The sequence below is a fragment of the Penicillium citrinum genome, assembly GCF_028827155.1.
Source record: "Penicillium citrinum strain IBT 23319 chromosome Unknown utg000005l:1.0-1900146.0:1.0-1900348.0, whole genome shotgun sequence".
NCBI lineage: Eukaryota > Fungi > Ascomycota > Eurotiomycetes > Eurotiales > Aspergillaceae > Penicillium > Penicillium citrinum.
The window spans coordinates 1,687,380-1,701,106 of NW_026622690.1; the positions used below are offsets into that span (position 1 = coordinate 1,687,380).

A 13,727-nucleotide genomic window follows, 5' to 3' on the forward strand; every position below is an offset into this window, starting at 1 on the left:
GAAAATAGCACTGAAGGTGTACATAACCACTCTGGGAATTTTCAACCCTCAAGCTGTCTAGACAAAATCCCCGCCACTCTTCTGAAGCTAGTGAAGATTCGACTCAGAATCAACATTGTGGATCTTCAGACCATCCGTCATGATGTCCACTAATAACAATCCAGATGTTGGCCGAGTTCACATACCCCCCGGCTTTCCCAAGGATCATAACTACCATCTACCAACGCCCCCAGAGCCCTGGTATGACCTATGGATACTTCCAGATCCGCCAGAAGAGGAGTATGTCGTATTTAACCGCCCATGGAAGACGCTTTTGAACGACCGTGCCCTGACTAAAGCTGCTCTGAATACATTGACAGCTCATCACCTCTGGGGTATCGATTGGACTCGTGATCCAAGAGGTACTAGGGAGTCGATGCTCAGAGGTCTTTACAAACTTTTCTGGCACATGCCAGAACATAATCGGCCTAAAAACTTCACCGAATTTTTTGATCTTCGCCGAGATGCGGGCCCTCGTCTTCTAGGATACGGCGAGAAATTCCCGGACCCTGCATATGCACCCGAAGTCAGTATTTTCGGGAAGGGTAGTATCATGACGCATGAACAAGCTACTGAGGCCATCGGCAAGCCGATAGCTCTACCTTTGCCTGTCAGTATTCAACATCCCAATCTACCTCCTCCATTGCAACAAGGTGCAGTGTACAACCCACCTTTCCAGATGCCTTTCGACGCAGGGTTGATGAATGTGAGCCCGAACCATGTGCGACAATATCTATTTCCACTTTACAGGGACGCTCTTCCTGCAGATCCGTGGCAACCATTGTCACCTGGAGAAATCATTCAGCTACCCGTAGAAGCTCCTGAAACCCCCGAAACAACCGAGCCGACGGATGAAAATGGACAGCCCCTGAGGTACCCTGAACTGCCCAAAATAAGACATTCTACCCAGCTAGAAGTAAACGAAGAACTCATGAAATCGCTCATGAAGTTAACCTACCACGAGATTCAACGCCATCCTAGCGCACCAAGCAATTGCTCAGTGCCCACTAGAGTTGCAAGCACTCCCGAGGACCTGGATATAATCCAAGTTGGTCTTTATCCCAGCACTTCTGAGGTGAAAATTGACTTCGAAACCATTGATATCAGCCCCGAAGGACAGCTTTGCTCATATCGAGGCAGAGGTCCAGTGGGATCTATGGGATCTGCGTCTCTTGATACTGTTATAGTTGTGGGCATGTTGACGGATGCAGGCTGTACTGTTATTGACCGCTACAACAAAAGACAACTTCTTTTCGATGACGTTGAGAAAGCTTTCATGGAGGCTATTAACATGAACTGGGATTGCTTGAGTGCTGAACTTTCCAAGGAGCTTCGCGACTCCCTCTTTCGAAAGATCCATATCGCATATCCTGCCCTGGGTATGGGGCAAATCCTTCCACCCTGGGCATTATGGGCGAAGCTGACGCGGAATTTCGCACAATTCCAATATACATGTCGGGATCGCTTCAATTACTGCACCTGTGAAATGAGGGATCCTGAAGAAAGTAGTCTCACAGTTGGCGGAACCGTGTTACCTCCTTTCCAACCGAGAGATCGCAAGGGAGTGACTCCAGCAGCTTTGATCTCTCGCAAGCTTAGTGCAAGACACCACTGGGGTTGCAAGTTTTGTCAACTCACTCGAGGTGGTGGACGTACGACTGAACGGGTTGTGGAGAGACTTCCACCCCGTTTGGCTTTGATAACTCACCCTGAAACTCGTCTTTTGAACCATACAGAAGCTTTCCAATTTGACTACCGGGATGAGCATGGCCAAAACTCAGTGGCAACCTATCGGTGGCTCGGCGGCATCTATTACTTTGAGGAACGTCTTCGGGTCTACTGGACCGAAGCCGAACCAGGACGGGTGAATCCCGAGACTATTCGAGTTTATGACCCCATCAGCACGACGGGTGTCATTGCCGGCTCGATTCCAATCGGCGGTGATGGCCCTATCCCGCCAGAGTGGTCGCAGTCGGCAATCCCTCTTTTGATATACGAAAGAGTCATTGATGTCCCAAAAGAGACTTTGCTTTCTTACGGACGCCAGATTACTACTATGCTAAATCATATCAACGATGATCGACCTGCTCTCACAAACTTTAGTATCCCTACACGAAAAGTCCATTTTGGCGTCAAAGCGAATACAATACGATTGCCTAACCTTGGCGATCGATACTTCCATGTTCGTCGGCCGAATGCTGGGGCCCAAATTGAGCTAGACCATTTCGCTGGAAACTCAATATTGAATCTATATTCAATGATGGTGACAAATCCCTTCCATGCCGCCGTTAGACCCCTCTTTGAAAGAATTGCCAAAGCTCCGTTGCCAACGTTTCAGCCGGGCGTACCGCCAGAAGTGCCTGCGTACCCTTTGCCTGACCCTCCTTATGTCTTTACCTCGACCTTGAGTAATCCCGAAGGATTCTTTGATATTTCCCAGCCCTGGTCGATGGAGCCGCTTGAGGTGGACGAAGCAGCTATGGTGACCCATGAGTCGCAGCCCGAACAGCGTCAGGATGATCCAGAGCCAGAGCAGCAAACGTATCAAGAGCAAGAGCAGCCATGGCATCAAGGACAGTCATTATATCAAGAGCAGCGGTCGCACGCGAGACACCCGGAAGTCCATGTGACAGAAGAAAAGATGCTGGAGGACATGTGGATGGAATGGATCAACTTCAGCCCGGTGTCAAGATCACCCCGATCGAGTGCAGGTTCCAAAAGGTCACAGTTGAGCAGTTCTGGAGATGTACACATGGGTGGTACCTCGTCAGACTTGGCGCTCAGGAGAAGACGATCCAAGAGGACTCGGAGTCGTGGAGAGACACCGAGTCGGGTGAACAAGAGGCGATGATTTACTTACTCTTTGTAGTAGTAGGTACCCGGTGCTTACTGTAGACGGCTTTAAAGTTGTGGATTAGTGTCTTCTTGGATGAGTACCTTGTATGGCATTAAAGTTAGTGTCTCCAGTTGGTTTTAGTATCTAGAATTCATTTGCCATCAATATCGAGGGTGCCCCGATTTGGAATATACCAAGTAACATTGTTCAAGAGTAATGGGGCCCACCGTCTCTCTTTCAACATTAAACTATTCACTCAGACATTACTTGATGCTATCCTCTGCTCCTAACTTTTTATAGATCCCAGGTCCTCGGGGCTTAATCCCCGCGGAAACCTGGCAGTGTTTAGGTGGGTCACATTGTACTAGTAATGGTATGCATTAGTGTTGAATTCAACAATACAGCGCTTTGACGACGAGTGCATCTTGAAGGCCATATGTATTGCTGTTTCTTTTCAGGAAAGGGGATTTTTACCGCATGCGATGAGTTGAATAAGTCGCGAATATGCTGAGAGCAGCCCTATAAAAATCCCGGCCTGAGGCAGACATCTACTTTGTAAATATGGACAGATCTTCAATAACTCCTGAATATACTGCAGTTTTACAGTCGCACTAAATTGAATACTAATAAATACGGAGAACAGACCCGATCTAAATATGTTACATACACTAACTACTGTACTTAACTGTATGTTCCACATGAAGTGCCAATCAGCGGGCTATCATTACACACTGAACATCCACTAGTAAATACGCAAAGTCGGAAATCCCCGCTTACCCCGGACTTCTCCTCTTTTGCCCTTCTTCCCCCAGCCTTCTCTTTCTCTTCTCTCACTCTTCACTTCTTTTCTCTCTCCCCTCCTTGTTCTATCATCCCCCCTCTTCCCCTTTTCCTATATTATTCGTTGCTCTATTTTACAATATGGAAACAACCTCGTCAATCTTTATTACTGGCTACCGATTACTGGCTACTACTTGTATACTACAATACAAGGCAGCTCGGTGCTCACTTGAAGGCAAACCAGTTCTTCGCTCATGATCTATGATCTATTTATTTACATTCTGAACCTGGCCGAGATGCCGGCTCAAATCGAATAACGAAAGGGGAATTTATCAATGCAAAAGCAAACATCCAAACAAAACAAACGGGAGCATCCTAGGGCCGACAACACACGCCCATCTACAAGCGAGCCCGAAGCTCTCCCTTCTTGGGTGGGCCCGTGGCTGTGTCGCTCTTCTTGGGTGCAGAGACATAACCACCCATCTTGTTGTCGGTGTTGGTTATCGTTCCCTGTGCATCGCGCCGGATACCCAGTTCAATCAACTTCGCAAAGGCCTTGGAAAAGTGGTCAAAGAAAAGATCCTTATCCTCAGCATAGCGGTGGACCCAGGGCGCAAAAGCTGGATCGGTCTTGAGGGCCATATCCGTTGGCAACATCATGAGTGGCTCCTCGTCCTCATCGGCATCAGGGTCTTCATACACGAACTGGCTCATTCCTGTCGCCAGTTTGCGGGGCTTCCAGTCTAACTGCAACAATAACTTGAAGAATGAGTTCGAGAAACGGGTTGGGTTCGTCACCCAGGGTCCCTCGAAACCACTACGGTCACCGTGGCACCGACCGAGATTATGACCACCAGCCAGCGCAACAATCTCTTGATCATTGAAGCCCATTCGGTAGAAGATGAAACGCAGGTGGTCAGCGCCTTGAGCGCCATCCGGTAAACGGCCACGGGGTGGCACCTTGGAATCGTCCACCAGATCAGTGCGGCCGCCCTGCCAGGGAACGTCTGGACCTCCCAGCTCCTTGATCGCAACTACACCGGCCAGAGTCCACAGATCCGAGTACGTGATCCACGGGTGCTTTTGCTTGACTGGCTCAAGGAAAGCCCGACCATGTTGCAAACCAGCATTGGCCGGGTCGCCACCCTCCGCCTCATAGCGCATACCGGCGCCGTTCGAACCACCAGTGTCGGACTCGAGGTCATAAGTGCCAGAAGAGTGCCTAATGTCAAAAAAAAAGCATTAGCCAAAGAAAAAATTCTATGCTAAATGCACGTCCCGTTGCTAAGGTTGCGGCGGTCGGCTACCGGTGGTTCAACGCCGACCGAAACCAAGTTCTATCCTGAACAAGAAAGAAAATATGGACGAAGACAAACTGGAAGTTACTCACCATGCTAACCGCACAAAGACAGGGCCAACACTTCCGTCATCATAATCAGGCCTCTTGAGTTGAGCGGCGATGTCCTTGCGGACCGCCTCATAATCGTGAGGGCTACTCATTCTCGGCCGATAGCGTTGGTTTGGACTAGAGCTTAAGTTTTCTCGAAGGGGAAGAAAGTTGGTGAACAACAAATAATTCGAGTTAGTGTTGAGTGATAACAACAGCAAAAGATGAAAAGATGAAAGAGAAAAGAAAAGGGAGAGAAGAAAAGAAGAAAAGGGTCCTAGGTCTGGAGTTCTCTCCCACATGAAGGTCCAGAGGGAGTGGATCCCGGACCGAATCATCCTGCGTGTATTCGACGGCCACAATGCCGAGGTCCCTCTCGGTCATCGATAACCCGTTTATCAGCGGCCCGCAGTTTGCTTTTTTTTTTTGGCCCATTCCCCGTGTCAGATTACCGCAGCTCGATGATTTCAACGTTGGCGAAAATTTCCGATTTTCGGCTTGCTCTCCGCAAGAAACATTCTTGTGGGTTCGTTGTCAATTTACGACGCGGTAAAGGGACAGGAATGGCCTGTTGAGTGAGACCGGTTTACATGAAGTCATTGTTTACAGCCAAATGCCGTTCGGTGCTGAATATGAATGCCTCGGAACTTGGAAACCGATGTCTCTGTTTGTCCCGTGAGCATGCAATCACCAAGCCCTGTCCCACGGGGTTCTTCGGGTTCTGGGGATCCATTTTCGGCCCACCTTTTGTTTTCGGGATGATGCTCAACTAATTACTCACATTTTATTACTCACTGGTCTGCAATGATTTGCGTCTGAGATATGACGGGATCCAGACAAAGGTGATATTATCAGTGGACGACCTCGGATCACGCGACGTAAGTTTATTAGCTAATGATTCACGTAGTGAGTATTTCATAAAGCGCACTCAAGTTTAGCCATGCTCTTAGATTTTGAAACTTCGGGTAAAAAACAGAGAGACCGTCTAATGATAGTTGTCTGACTTTACAAGATGTCCCAATTCCACATTCAAGCCCTTTCCTCCATTTTCGCATTCAGCGCCTCTCATACAGATTCGAGATTTTTTGCCTCTATTGCCTGCTGCTCCCCTTCTCTATAGAGAATTCGCAGCAGAATATCTCTTTCTTTTGTAACACACGAAAGCCTCGATTCCAACTTCCTTGTCTCCCTTTCTATTCTTGCTTTATAAGCATCTCCTAAGCGATTTACTTCATCCCGAAGATGTCTGTACTCCATCCTCATCCAGAGCCTTTGTTTCCGCAGCCTAGAAATCTTTCTTCTGGACTGTTTTCTCTCGGTGGTATTGCTATTGCAGATCGTTCGGACCAAGTCGTATATTGGGTCTGCACTTGATGGATCGATTGTTCCTTGACTTAAGTGTCGACCTATACAGGTAAATGCGGACTGGATGTCCAGTGTGACCGATTGAAGGAGATTGGTTTGATCTTCTTTGGACAAAGTCTCAATCATTCCAAGGCTTCTTGTACAATGGCCTATGTATGAGCCAGCCATTTCGAGATTCTTGGGCTAAAGATTGTACTGCGGTATGGTCAGAAGTAGAAGTGAAATTCATTCATTTGAGGACAGTTTTAATTCAAGATATAGGAACAAGCTTCGATATAAACAAGATTATAATTGTCTGATGTTTCACAAGGTCCAAGGGGCGTTGTTAGAGATGTGACACTCCGTTCTTTGACGACAAACATTGTCATTACGCGGCTGCTGGCGTTGGCCTCCTTTCACTGAAAGTTCCAAAGGAAGACAAGACATAAAAGGAACAAGTAAGGACTCACTATGATATCATAATTTGCAACACTCAGATCAGACTAAAATATATTTTTTTTCTGATGGAAGCTCATATTTCACTTTTAATTCGTTCCTTAGGGCAAATTTGGTGGTTGATATTTCTACCATATACTTGTACTCAAATCTTATGCGAGTAGTCCAAAAAAAAGCCACACCATTGTGTTCTATGGATGTAGTACCACAATGAGACCTCCAGATTCATGTGGATTCTCTTCAAAGAGCAGCTACAATAGCATCACCGACTTCTTTAGTCCCAACTTTCCCTCTTAGATCAGGTGTCCGAACGCCAGAATCAAGAACCTTTTGCACGGCAGTTTCCACCTGTTTCGCCTCAGCTTCCATGTTCAAGGAGTAGCGGAACATCAGAGCAACGCAAAGGATCATTGCTACAGGGTTAGCTATATTTTGGCCCGCGATACTTTGAGGAATAATTAGTGCCAATCCTATTGATCGCTGCATATTTGATGAACTTACGTAGGAGCTGAGCCGTGAGTCGGCTCGTAGAGTCCGTATGGCCGTGTCTTCAATGCCTTGTCTCCGGGTAAGCCATTTAGACTGGCACTGGGAAGTACACCTAGTGTTCCAACAATAGAACCAGCTTGGTCGGAGAGCATATCACCGAAAGTGTTATCTGCAAGAATAACCCCATTCAGTGATCGAGGGTTTGTTGCCATGATAAGTGAGGCAGAGTCAGCTAGTTGGTGAACTAATTTGACCTGAGGGTACTCGGTCGTAATAGTCTTCTCTACTACTTTGCGCCAAAGACGAGAAGAAGCGAGCACATTTGCTTTATCTAGGGAGATGACGGGCCAAGGGGGATCATGGCGTAGGGCTACTTCTGCAGACAGACGAGCAATGCGCTGAATCTCCTCTTCGGAGTAGCCCCATTCGTCCATAGCTGGTATAGAAGTCAGCATTTCTTGATTCGACTGTGAATGTTGGTACTATAACGAACCATATGTTGGATCCTCAACTTTCCGTCCAAAATAAGCACCGCCGCAATTTTCTCTCACGACGACAAAGTCAACTCCTTCGATAATCTCCTCCCGAAATGGACTAAACTCTTTTGCGATCGAGGAGCTAGGTGAAGTAGCTGAGCATGGGCGCAGATTTGCGTAGATATCCATTGCTTTGCGCAGCTGGAGTAATCCACCCTCTGGACCATCCAGGCCTCGACGAGCTCCATCCCATTTAGGACCGCCGACAGCGGCAAAGAGGACTGCATCAGAATCCAACGCAGCTTGCTTCACCTCCTCAGTTACTGATTTTCCGGTGGCATCAATACTACATCCTCCGATGAGTTCGTGTCGTAGTTGGAACTTGCGCTGCGGAGTCTCGAAGGCTTGGAGGACTTTGACAGCTTCGGTCATAATCTCGGGGCCAATGCCGTCGCCTGGGAGGATGAGAATGTTGTATGTTTGTGTCATTTTGACTCAATGGTAATAAGGTAAACTATGTAGATTTAGTTTATGAAATATTGCGAAATAGGATGTAGTCCAAACAAAAAATAAAAAGCCATTCTCGCATAAATCGGTCTTTCTTCCGATTGATGCGGGGTTAGAAACTCTCGGGCATTTCCCAGTGCGGCACCACTCCGATCAAGGAGGAACACAAGTATCTTGAATTAATTATAATTGAGGTATTCTGAGGACTGTCATGCCTAATATCGGAGTATAATATGTACTTCTACAACTCGTTGATGGCTTTTGTGGAGCTCCTCTAAATACCTTGACCGTTGCCATTTCATTTTTATATGAGCCAGTGTTAGCGATATATGAACAGCAGCTATACTCTTCTGATGAACATGTAGTGGGTATAGAATGAGTCCAATTCAACATGTCCGCGTTCATTTATTCACATTTTAAGTGCATATCCTTGGGATATACAATCTACGGTAGTTTGCAGTACCCACCTATTTAGGCCTTCGGGCATCAATGACAGTCCGTTGTTCTAGGGCTATCGTTTGGCAACCCTATTCAACTTGAAGATGCAAAGTAGTCGTGTTTAACTTGATGAAAGAAGTATTGAAGCCAGGTGGTAGCCTATTGAAAGAGTCTCCATAGCCATTTGGACCGAAAAAAATGAATCATAATCTTGACAATCTTTACAATCTGTGTTGTTCTAGGTGTTTCACGCATATGCTGTACTTCATGATGCAGTCGGATGTCGATCACTTTGGTACATATACTTCTTGGACAGTAACATCATGACCTTAAAGTTAACCACTCTATTTCGGAAAACCTGGTCATACGAAATAGAGTCTACTGATAATACATATTTTCATTTCACTTCATTTAATATCGGGAATGTGCAAGCTCTAATATTTTGCTGTAATTGGAGAATCCCCTCGTGTTTGCACTGTTTGTCTGATAACATTTTTGTCCCCCGCAATTTTTTTTATCTTCTTCCCTCCAACCTTTCTAGACAATTTCACCTCTACATTCACGATGTCACGGATAGAGGAGCTCCCGGATGACTTCGATGAGTCACTCAACCTCAATGAGGTCCCCCCCTCAAGGACCACCCGACTTACCGCAGCCTGGTATGGATGCCTTCGCCGCATCCAACGACGATGTACCCTTCCCTATCAATGAGGAGAGATTGAAGGAATTGGAGAAAGATCCTTCTGCCCCCAAAATGCCCCCAGCTATGGCTTCGGTGAAGTCGCAGACCAAGGAGGAACTGCTTGATATGATGAATAAGACTCCGTTGTTCATGACGGACATTGAAAATGCTGGTGACGAGAGTACGTATTCGCCTTATACTCTTTTCCCCTTAAGCGGCGGAGTACATATAACTAATTCGTCCTTTTACAGAGGGTGAAAATATTCTGCTGGATGCCATCACAGCCATGCAGAACGAAGGTACACGTGCCGAAGTCGCGCAAAGTTTCAAGGACCAAGGTAACGAAGCTGTCTCTGAGCTACGCTGGATCGATGCCAAGGAGTTTTACACGAAGAGTATCGCGGTTATTTACGCCAAGGAAGACAAGTGGGAAAAGCCTGAGGATCTTGATGCAGAGAAGAAGCTGCTTCGGAAATTGGAAGAGCTGTCCCATATCAACCGGGCGCTTTGTAATCTCGAGCTTGGTAAGTGCCCTGAGATCCAGTTTGGTTGGCAGTCATACTCATATACTACTCTCACAGGAAATTACCGATCATGCACTCTAGATGGTGCCGCCACTCTCAAGCTCAATCCCTCGAACGTCAAGGCCTACTATCGCTCCGCCATGGCTTTGTTGAAGCTGGACAAGGTCGAAGAAGCTGAGGATGCGGCTACACGAGGATTGGCCGTTGACCCCAAGAATAAATCTCTTCAGACTGCTGCTAAGAAGATTGCCGATAGAAAGGCAGTCAAGGAGCGCATTGTGGCCCGGAAAAAGGCTGAGGAGGAGCGAGCTCGCAAGGAAAATCTGGTACTTAGCACCGCCCTGCGCGCGAGACAAATCCGTACACGCAAAACCGACCAGCCACCGGATATGGAAGATTCCAAGATTAGACTGGTGCCCGATCCTCTCTCGCCGGAAAGCTCAGTTGAATTCCCCGCTGTCTTCTTATATCCTATGGATGCCCAGTCAGATTTCATCAAGGGCTTCTCAGAGATGCATACCATTGAGGACCACCTGGATTACATCTTCCCACTACCATGGGATGCCAAGGGGGAATATAACATTGCGAACGTGAAGTGCTTCATGCAAACTGTTACGGGTGGCCTGATCAAGGCCGGCAAGAAGGTTCCTTTGCTGCAAATCCTCACAGGCGGAAAGGTCGAGGTTGTTGATCAGCTTGTGCGGATTTTCATCGTCCCGAGCTCTAAGACCGCTGCTTTCATTGCTGAGATGAAGGCCAGAAAGGAGGGTTGAAAAGCATGGAACTGATTTTCAATGATCTTCCATAATCCCCCACATTTCGGGGGTTCGTCTCGCATGCTCTATCCGCCAGCAGTGGCTCGATCCATGGTACATTTTCCATCTACCGAGAAGATATGAAAACTTCGCTCGCCTAGGAGAGGTTAAAGTCCCTTGATTTAGCTGATGCTGGGACGACGGTAATCTGGAAAAGTGACACATGCGATCAACGTTTGATACCCATTGTAAAAATCGCATGTTCCATATCTCGATCAATATAGACACTTCCACCAAGACGGTGAAATTCGAGATACCATGTTTAATATGAATGCAAATTCTACATTATCTTCTGTGTGATTACCTCTTGAATCCAGTGGGGTGGACGGACTTCATCTGCCAATGACAATCACATTCAATTGCGAATGAGGTTTAGAAGTATACACTCTATATGAATTCATATCTCATAAATACTCTCAATCAGTAATTCCTTCAGTGAATCAGAAAACGGAATTGATCTGCAAAGAGAATGATAGAGACTGTTTGTTTTTATGATAAATCTAGCCAATATAGATTTGTATATTCGCGATAATTGAGGTCCTATACCTAGTGTATACGAGAGTTTGCCAAGACTGAACATTGATTGCCCAATTGCCAGAGTTTCAATATTACTCGTTCTTGATATACTAGTAATCCCTATTTGTGACTATCATCTCGGCTGTTTTCACCTACTCATTCCCCTAATACCACTGGTGGTACCCATCATGGTTAAAGTAACCCCATCCGCGGGTAATCCCCGCCCTTCTGTGGGTCTCTCCGGGCTCAATCTAGACTAAGTTCGGATTTTCATATACATATACTACTATGTATATCATCGAATTATTCTGGCTATATCTTTCTTCAGTTTGTGAAGAATGCGGGGAATCAGCAAGTTCCGTCATTTTGCCGATGCAAGACGGACTGATCTCCATTCGTTCTTCTACATAGTATGCTTTGGCACAGAACCCCATTCCTCTTTATGATTCTTCATTACTCTCTTTTTTTCTCTCTGGTAAAAAGATATTTCAGTTTATCTAGAGATGTGAATTGCCTGAACACATTTCTTCATTCGTCTTGAACATGAAAACCCCCTGGAATACAATAGACACATTAAAGCCGGTGGGACCGGCTATTAATCTACATCTGAAACAATTACGGTATGAAGTACCTCTTAGACAACCCACACGGAAGAACATGGCTCTTCCTCCGGAGCTATATCTCAAAAGCAGCCTTAGTCTCACGTAGTATAGCCGCGACCACTACGCCACGGGACATTGGTCCGAATGAAGTGGAATGGGGATATCTTGTACCTCAGGAGATGCCTCTCTTCGCCATTTTAGCCGGCCGGGTATAAAGTTACAATTTCCCTAGCCACGAGTTCGTATCTTTTTCTGTCTTGCATATAACCCATAGGATTATCAAACCCCTACAAAATGGTTCGAGTTTCCTGTGAGGTACTGGCACTGGTGGCGGGCATCCTACCGCAATTGTACGTATTTGGCTTCCTAGGCTATGTTTCTCAAGGCTAATTTTTTTTCGTCAATCGACAGGGCCCAAGGATCAGGTCTTAACACTGCAGCTGTAGCTAAAGGAAAGCTTTACTTCGGATCAGCAACAGATAATCCAGAGTTAACGGATACTGCGTATCTGACGCAGCTCAGCAATACCGATGACTTCGGCCAGATTACCCCGGGAAACTCCCAGAAGGTAATACGTTTTTAGTGAACTGTTGCTCTTCCCATTTGAGATATTTCGAAGGATTGCTTGGGTATGAGCTGACATTTTGTATGAAAAGTGGGATACGATCGAGCCTACTCAAAACCAATTCTCCTATACCAAAGGAGATGTTATCGCCAACCTTGCAAAGGCAAATGACCAAAAGCTTCGCTGCCACACTTTAGTTTGGCACAGCCAACTCCCTAGCTGGGGTGAGTCCCCTTCTATCTGATAGCATTCAACTTTTTCTCACATTTATATACTTCTAGTCAGCGGTGGGACTTGGACAAACGCGACTCTAATCGCAGCGATGAAAAATCACATCACCAATGTTGTAACACACTACAAGGGAGACTGCTATGCGTGGGATGTTGTTAATGAAGGTAATCAAGCTCCATTCTTCATTCTCGGGGATCATACTTAATCCATCATCTCATGCACAGCCCTCAATGAAGACGGTTCTTACCGCGAGAGTATCTTTTACAAGACCATTGGTCCAGCCTATATCCCCATTGCTTTTGCGACAGCCGCTGCGGCAGACCCAGACGTCAAGCTCTATTATAACGATTACAACATCGAATCCTCAGGGTCAAAGGCTACAGCTGCCCAGAACATCGTCAAGTTAGTTCAATCTTACGGAGCAAAGATTGATGGTGTTGGTCTACAGGCACACTTCATTGTAGGAAGCACGCCCAGTCAAAGCGCGCAAGCTAGTGTCTTGTCTGCATATGCTGCTCTCGGCGTGGAAGTCGCTTATACAGAGCTTGATATTCGCATGACACTTCCTTCTACAGATGCCCTTCTTGCACAACAGAAGACGGATTATACAAATACTGTGGCAGCATGTGTTGCTGAGAGAAAGTGCATCGGCATCACTATCTGGGATTGGACCGACAAATATTCCTGGGTTCCTAACACTTTCTCTGGGCAAGGTGCTGCCTGTCCCTGGGATGAAAATTATGCAAAGAAGCCTGCCTATTCAGGTATCCTGTCTGCGCTTGGCGGTACTGCGACTACAACTACTACATCTGCCGGACAATCAACCACTTCGTCGACCTCGACGACATCTAGTAGTGGTGGTTCTACCACGGGTATCGCTCATTGGGGTCAATGCGGCGGTAGTGGATGGACTGGAGGAACAACTTGTGCAAGTGGATACAGTTGCACGTATTTCAATGACTATTATTCGCAGTGTCTCTGAGTGGCTGCAATATCTGCCCTAATTAGAGACCGCGGATAATATTTCCTTGATGTTGATC

At 46.5% G+C, this 13,727-nt stretch overlaps 5 protein-coding genes across 5 annotated transcripts; 3 read left to right on the top strand and 2 right to left on the bottom strand.

The window, feature by feature from the left end:
- Positions 1-139: 139 nt before the first annotated feature.
- On the top strand, positions 140-2,890 carry N7469_006466 (uncharacterized protein; the record flags this gene model as incomplete). Its single annotated transcript, XM_056645384.1, has 1 exon — positions 140-2,890. One exon carries the CDS (start codon positions 140-142, stop codon positions 2,888-2,890), a length of 2,751 nt encoding a protein of 916 aa, XP_056500622.1.
- A 1,164-nt stretch (positions 2,891-4,054) lies between these two features.
- On the bottom strand, positions 4,055-5,155 carry N7469_006467 (peroxidase; the record flags this gene model as incomplete). The annotated part of the gene is made up of 2 exons (XM_056645385.1): positions 4,055-4,877; positions 5,046-5,155. The coding sequence occupies 2 exons, from the start codon at positions 5,153-5,155 to the stop codon at positions 4,055-4,057; spliced, it is 933 nt and encodes a 310-aa protein (XP_056500623.1).
- A 1,927-nt stretch (positions 5,156-7,082) lies between these two features.
- N7469_006468 (3-isopropylmalate dehydrogenase) lies at positions 7,083-8,296 on the bottom strand (the record flags this gene model as incomplete). Its single annotated transcript, XM_056645386.1, has 3 exons — positions 7,083-7,287; positions 7,344-7,767; positions 7,825-8,296. 3 exons carry the CDS (start codon positions 8,294-8,296, stop codon positions 7,083-7,085), a joined length of 1,101 nt encoding a protein of 366 aa, XP_056500624.1.
- Positions 8,297-9,316: 1,020 nt separating this feature from the next.
- Positions 9,317-10,731, top strand: N7469_006469 (HSP70/90 family co-chaperone CNS1; the record flags this gene model as incomplete). The annotated part of the gene is made up of 4 exons (XM_056645387.1): positions 9,317-9,373; positions 9,408-9,615; positions 9,686-9,958; positions 10,016-10,731. The coding sequence occupies 4 exons, from the start codon at positions 9,317-9,319 to the stop codon at positions 10,729-10,731; spliced, it is 1,254 nt and encodes a 417-aa protein (XP_056500625.1).
- A 1,454-nt stretch (positions 10,732-12,185) lies between these two features.
- Positions 12,186-13,669, top strand: N7469_006470 (putative endo-1,4-beta-xylanase; the record flags this gene model as incomplete). The annotated part of the gene is made up of 5 exons (XM_056645388.1): positions 12,186-12,241; positions 12,303-12,459; positions 12,548-12,680; positions 12,738-12,851; positions 12,912-13,669. 5 exons carry the CDS (start codon positions 12,186-12,188, stop codon positions 13,667-13,669), a joined length of 1,218 nt encoding a protein of 405 aa, XP_056500626.1.
- Between the last annotated feature and the right edge of the window lie 58 nt (positions 13,670-13,727).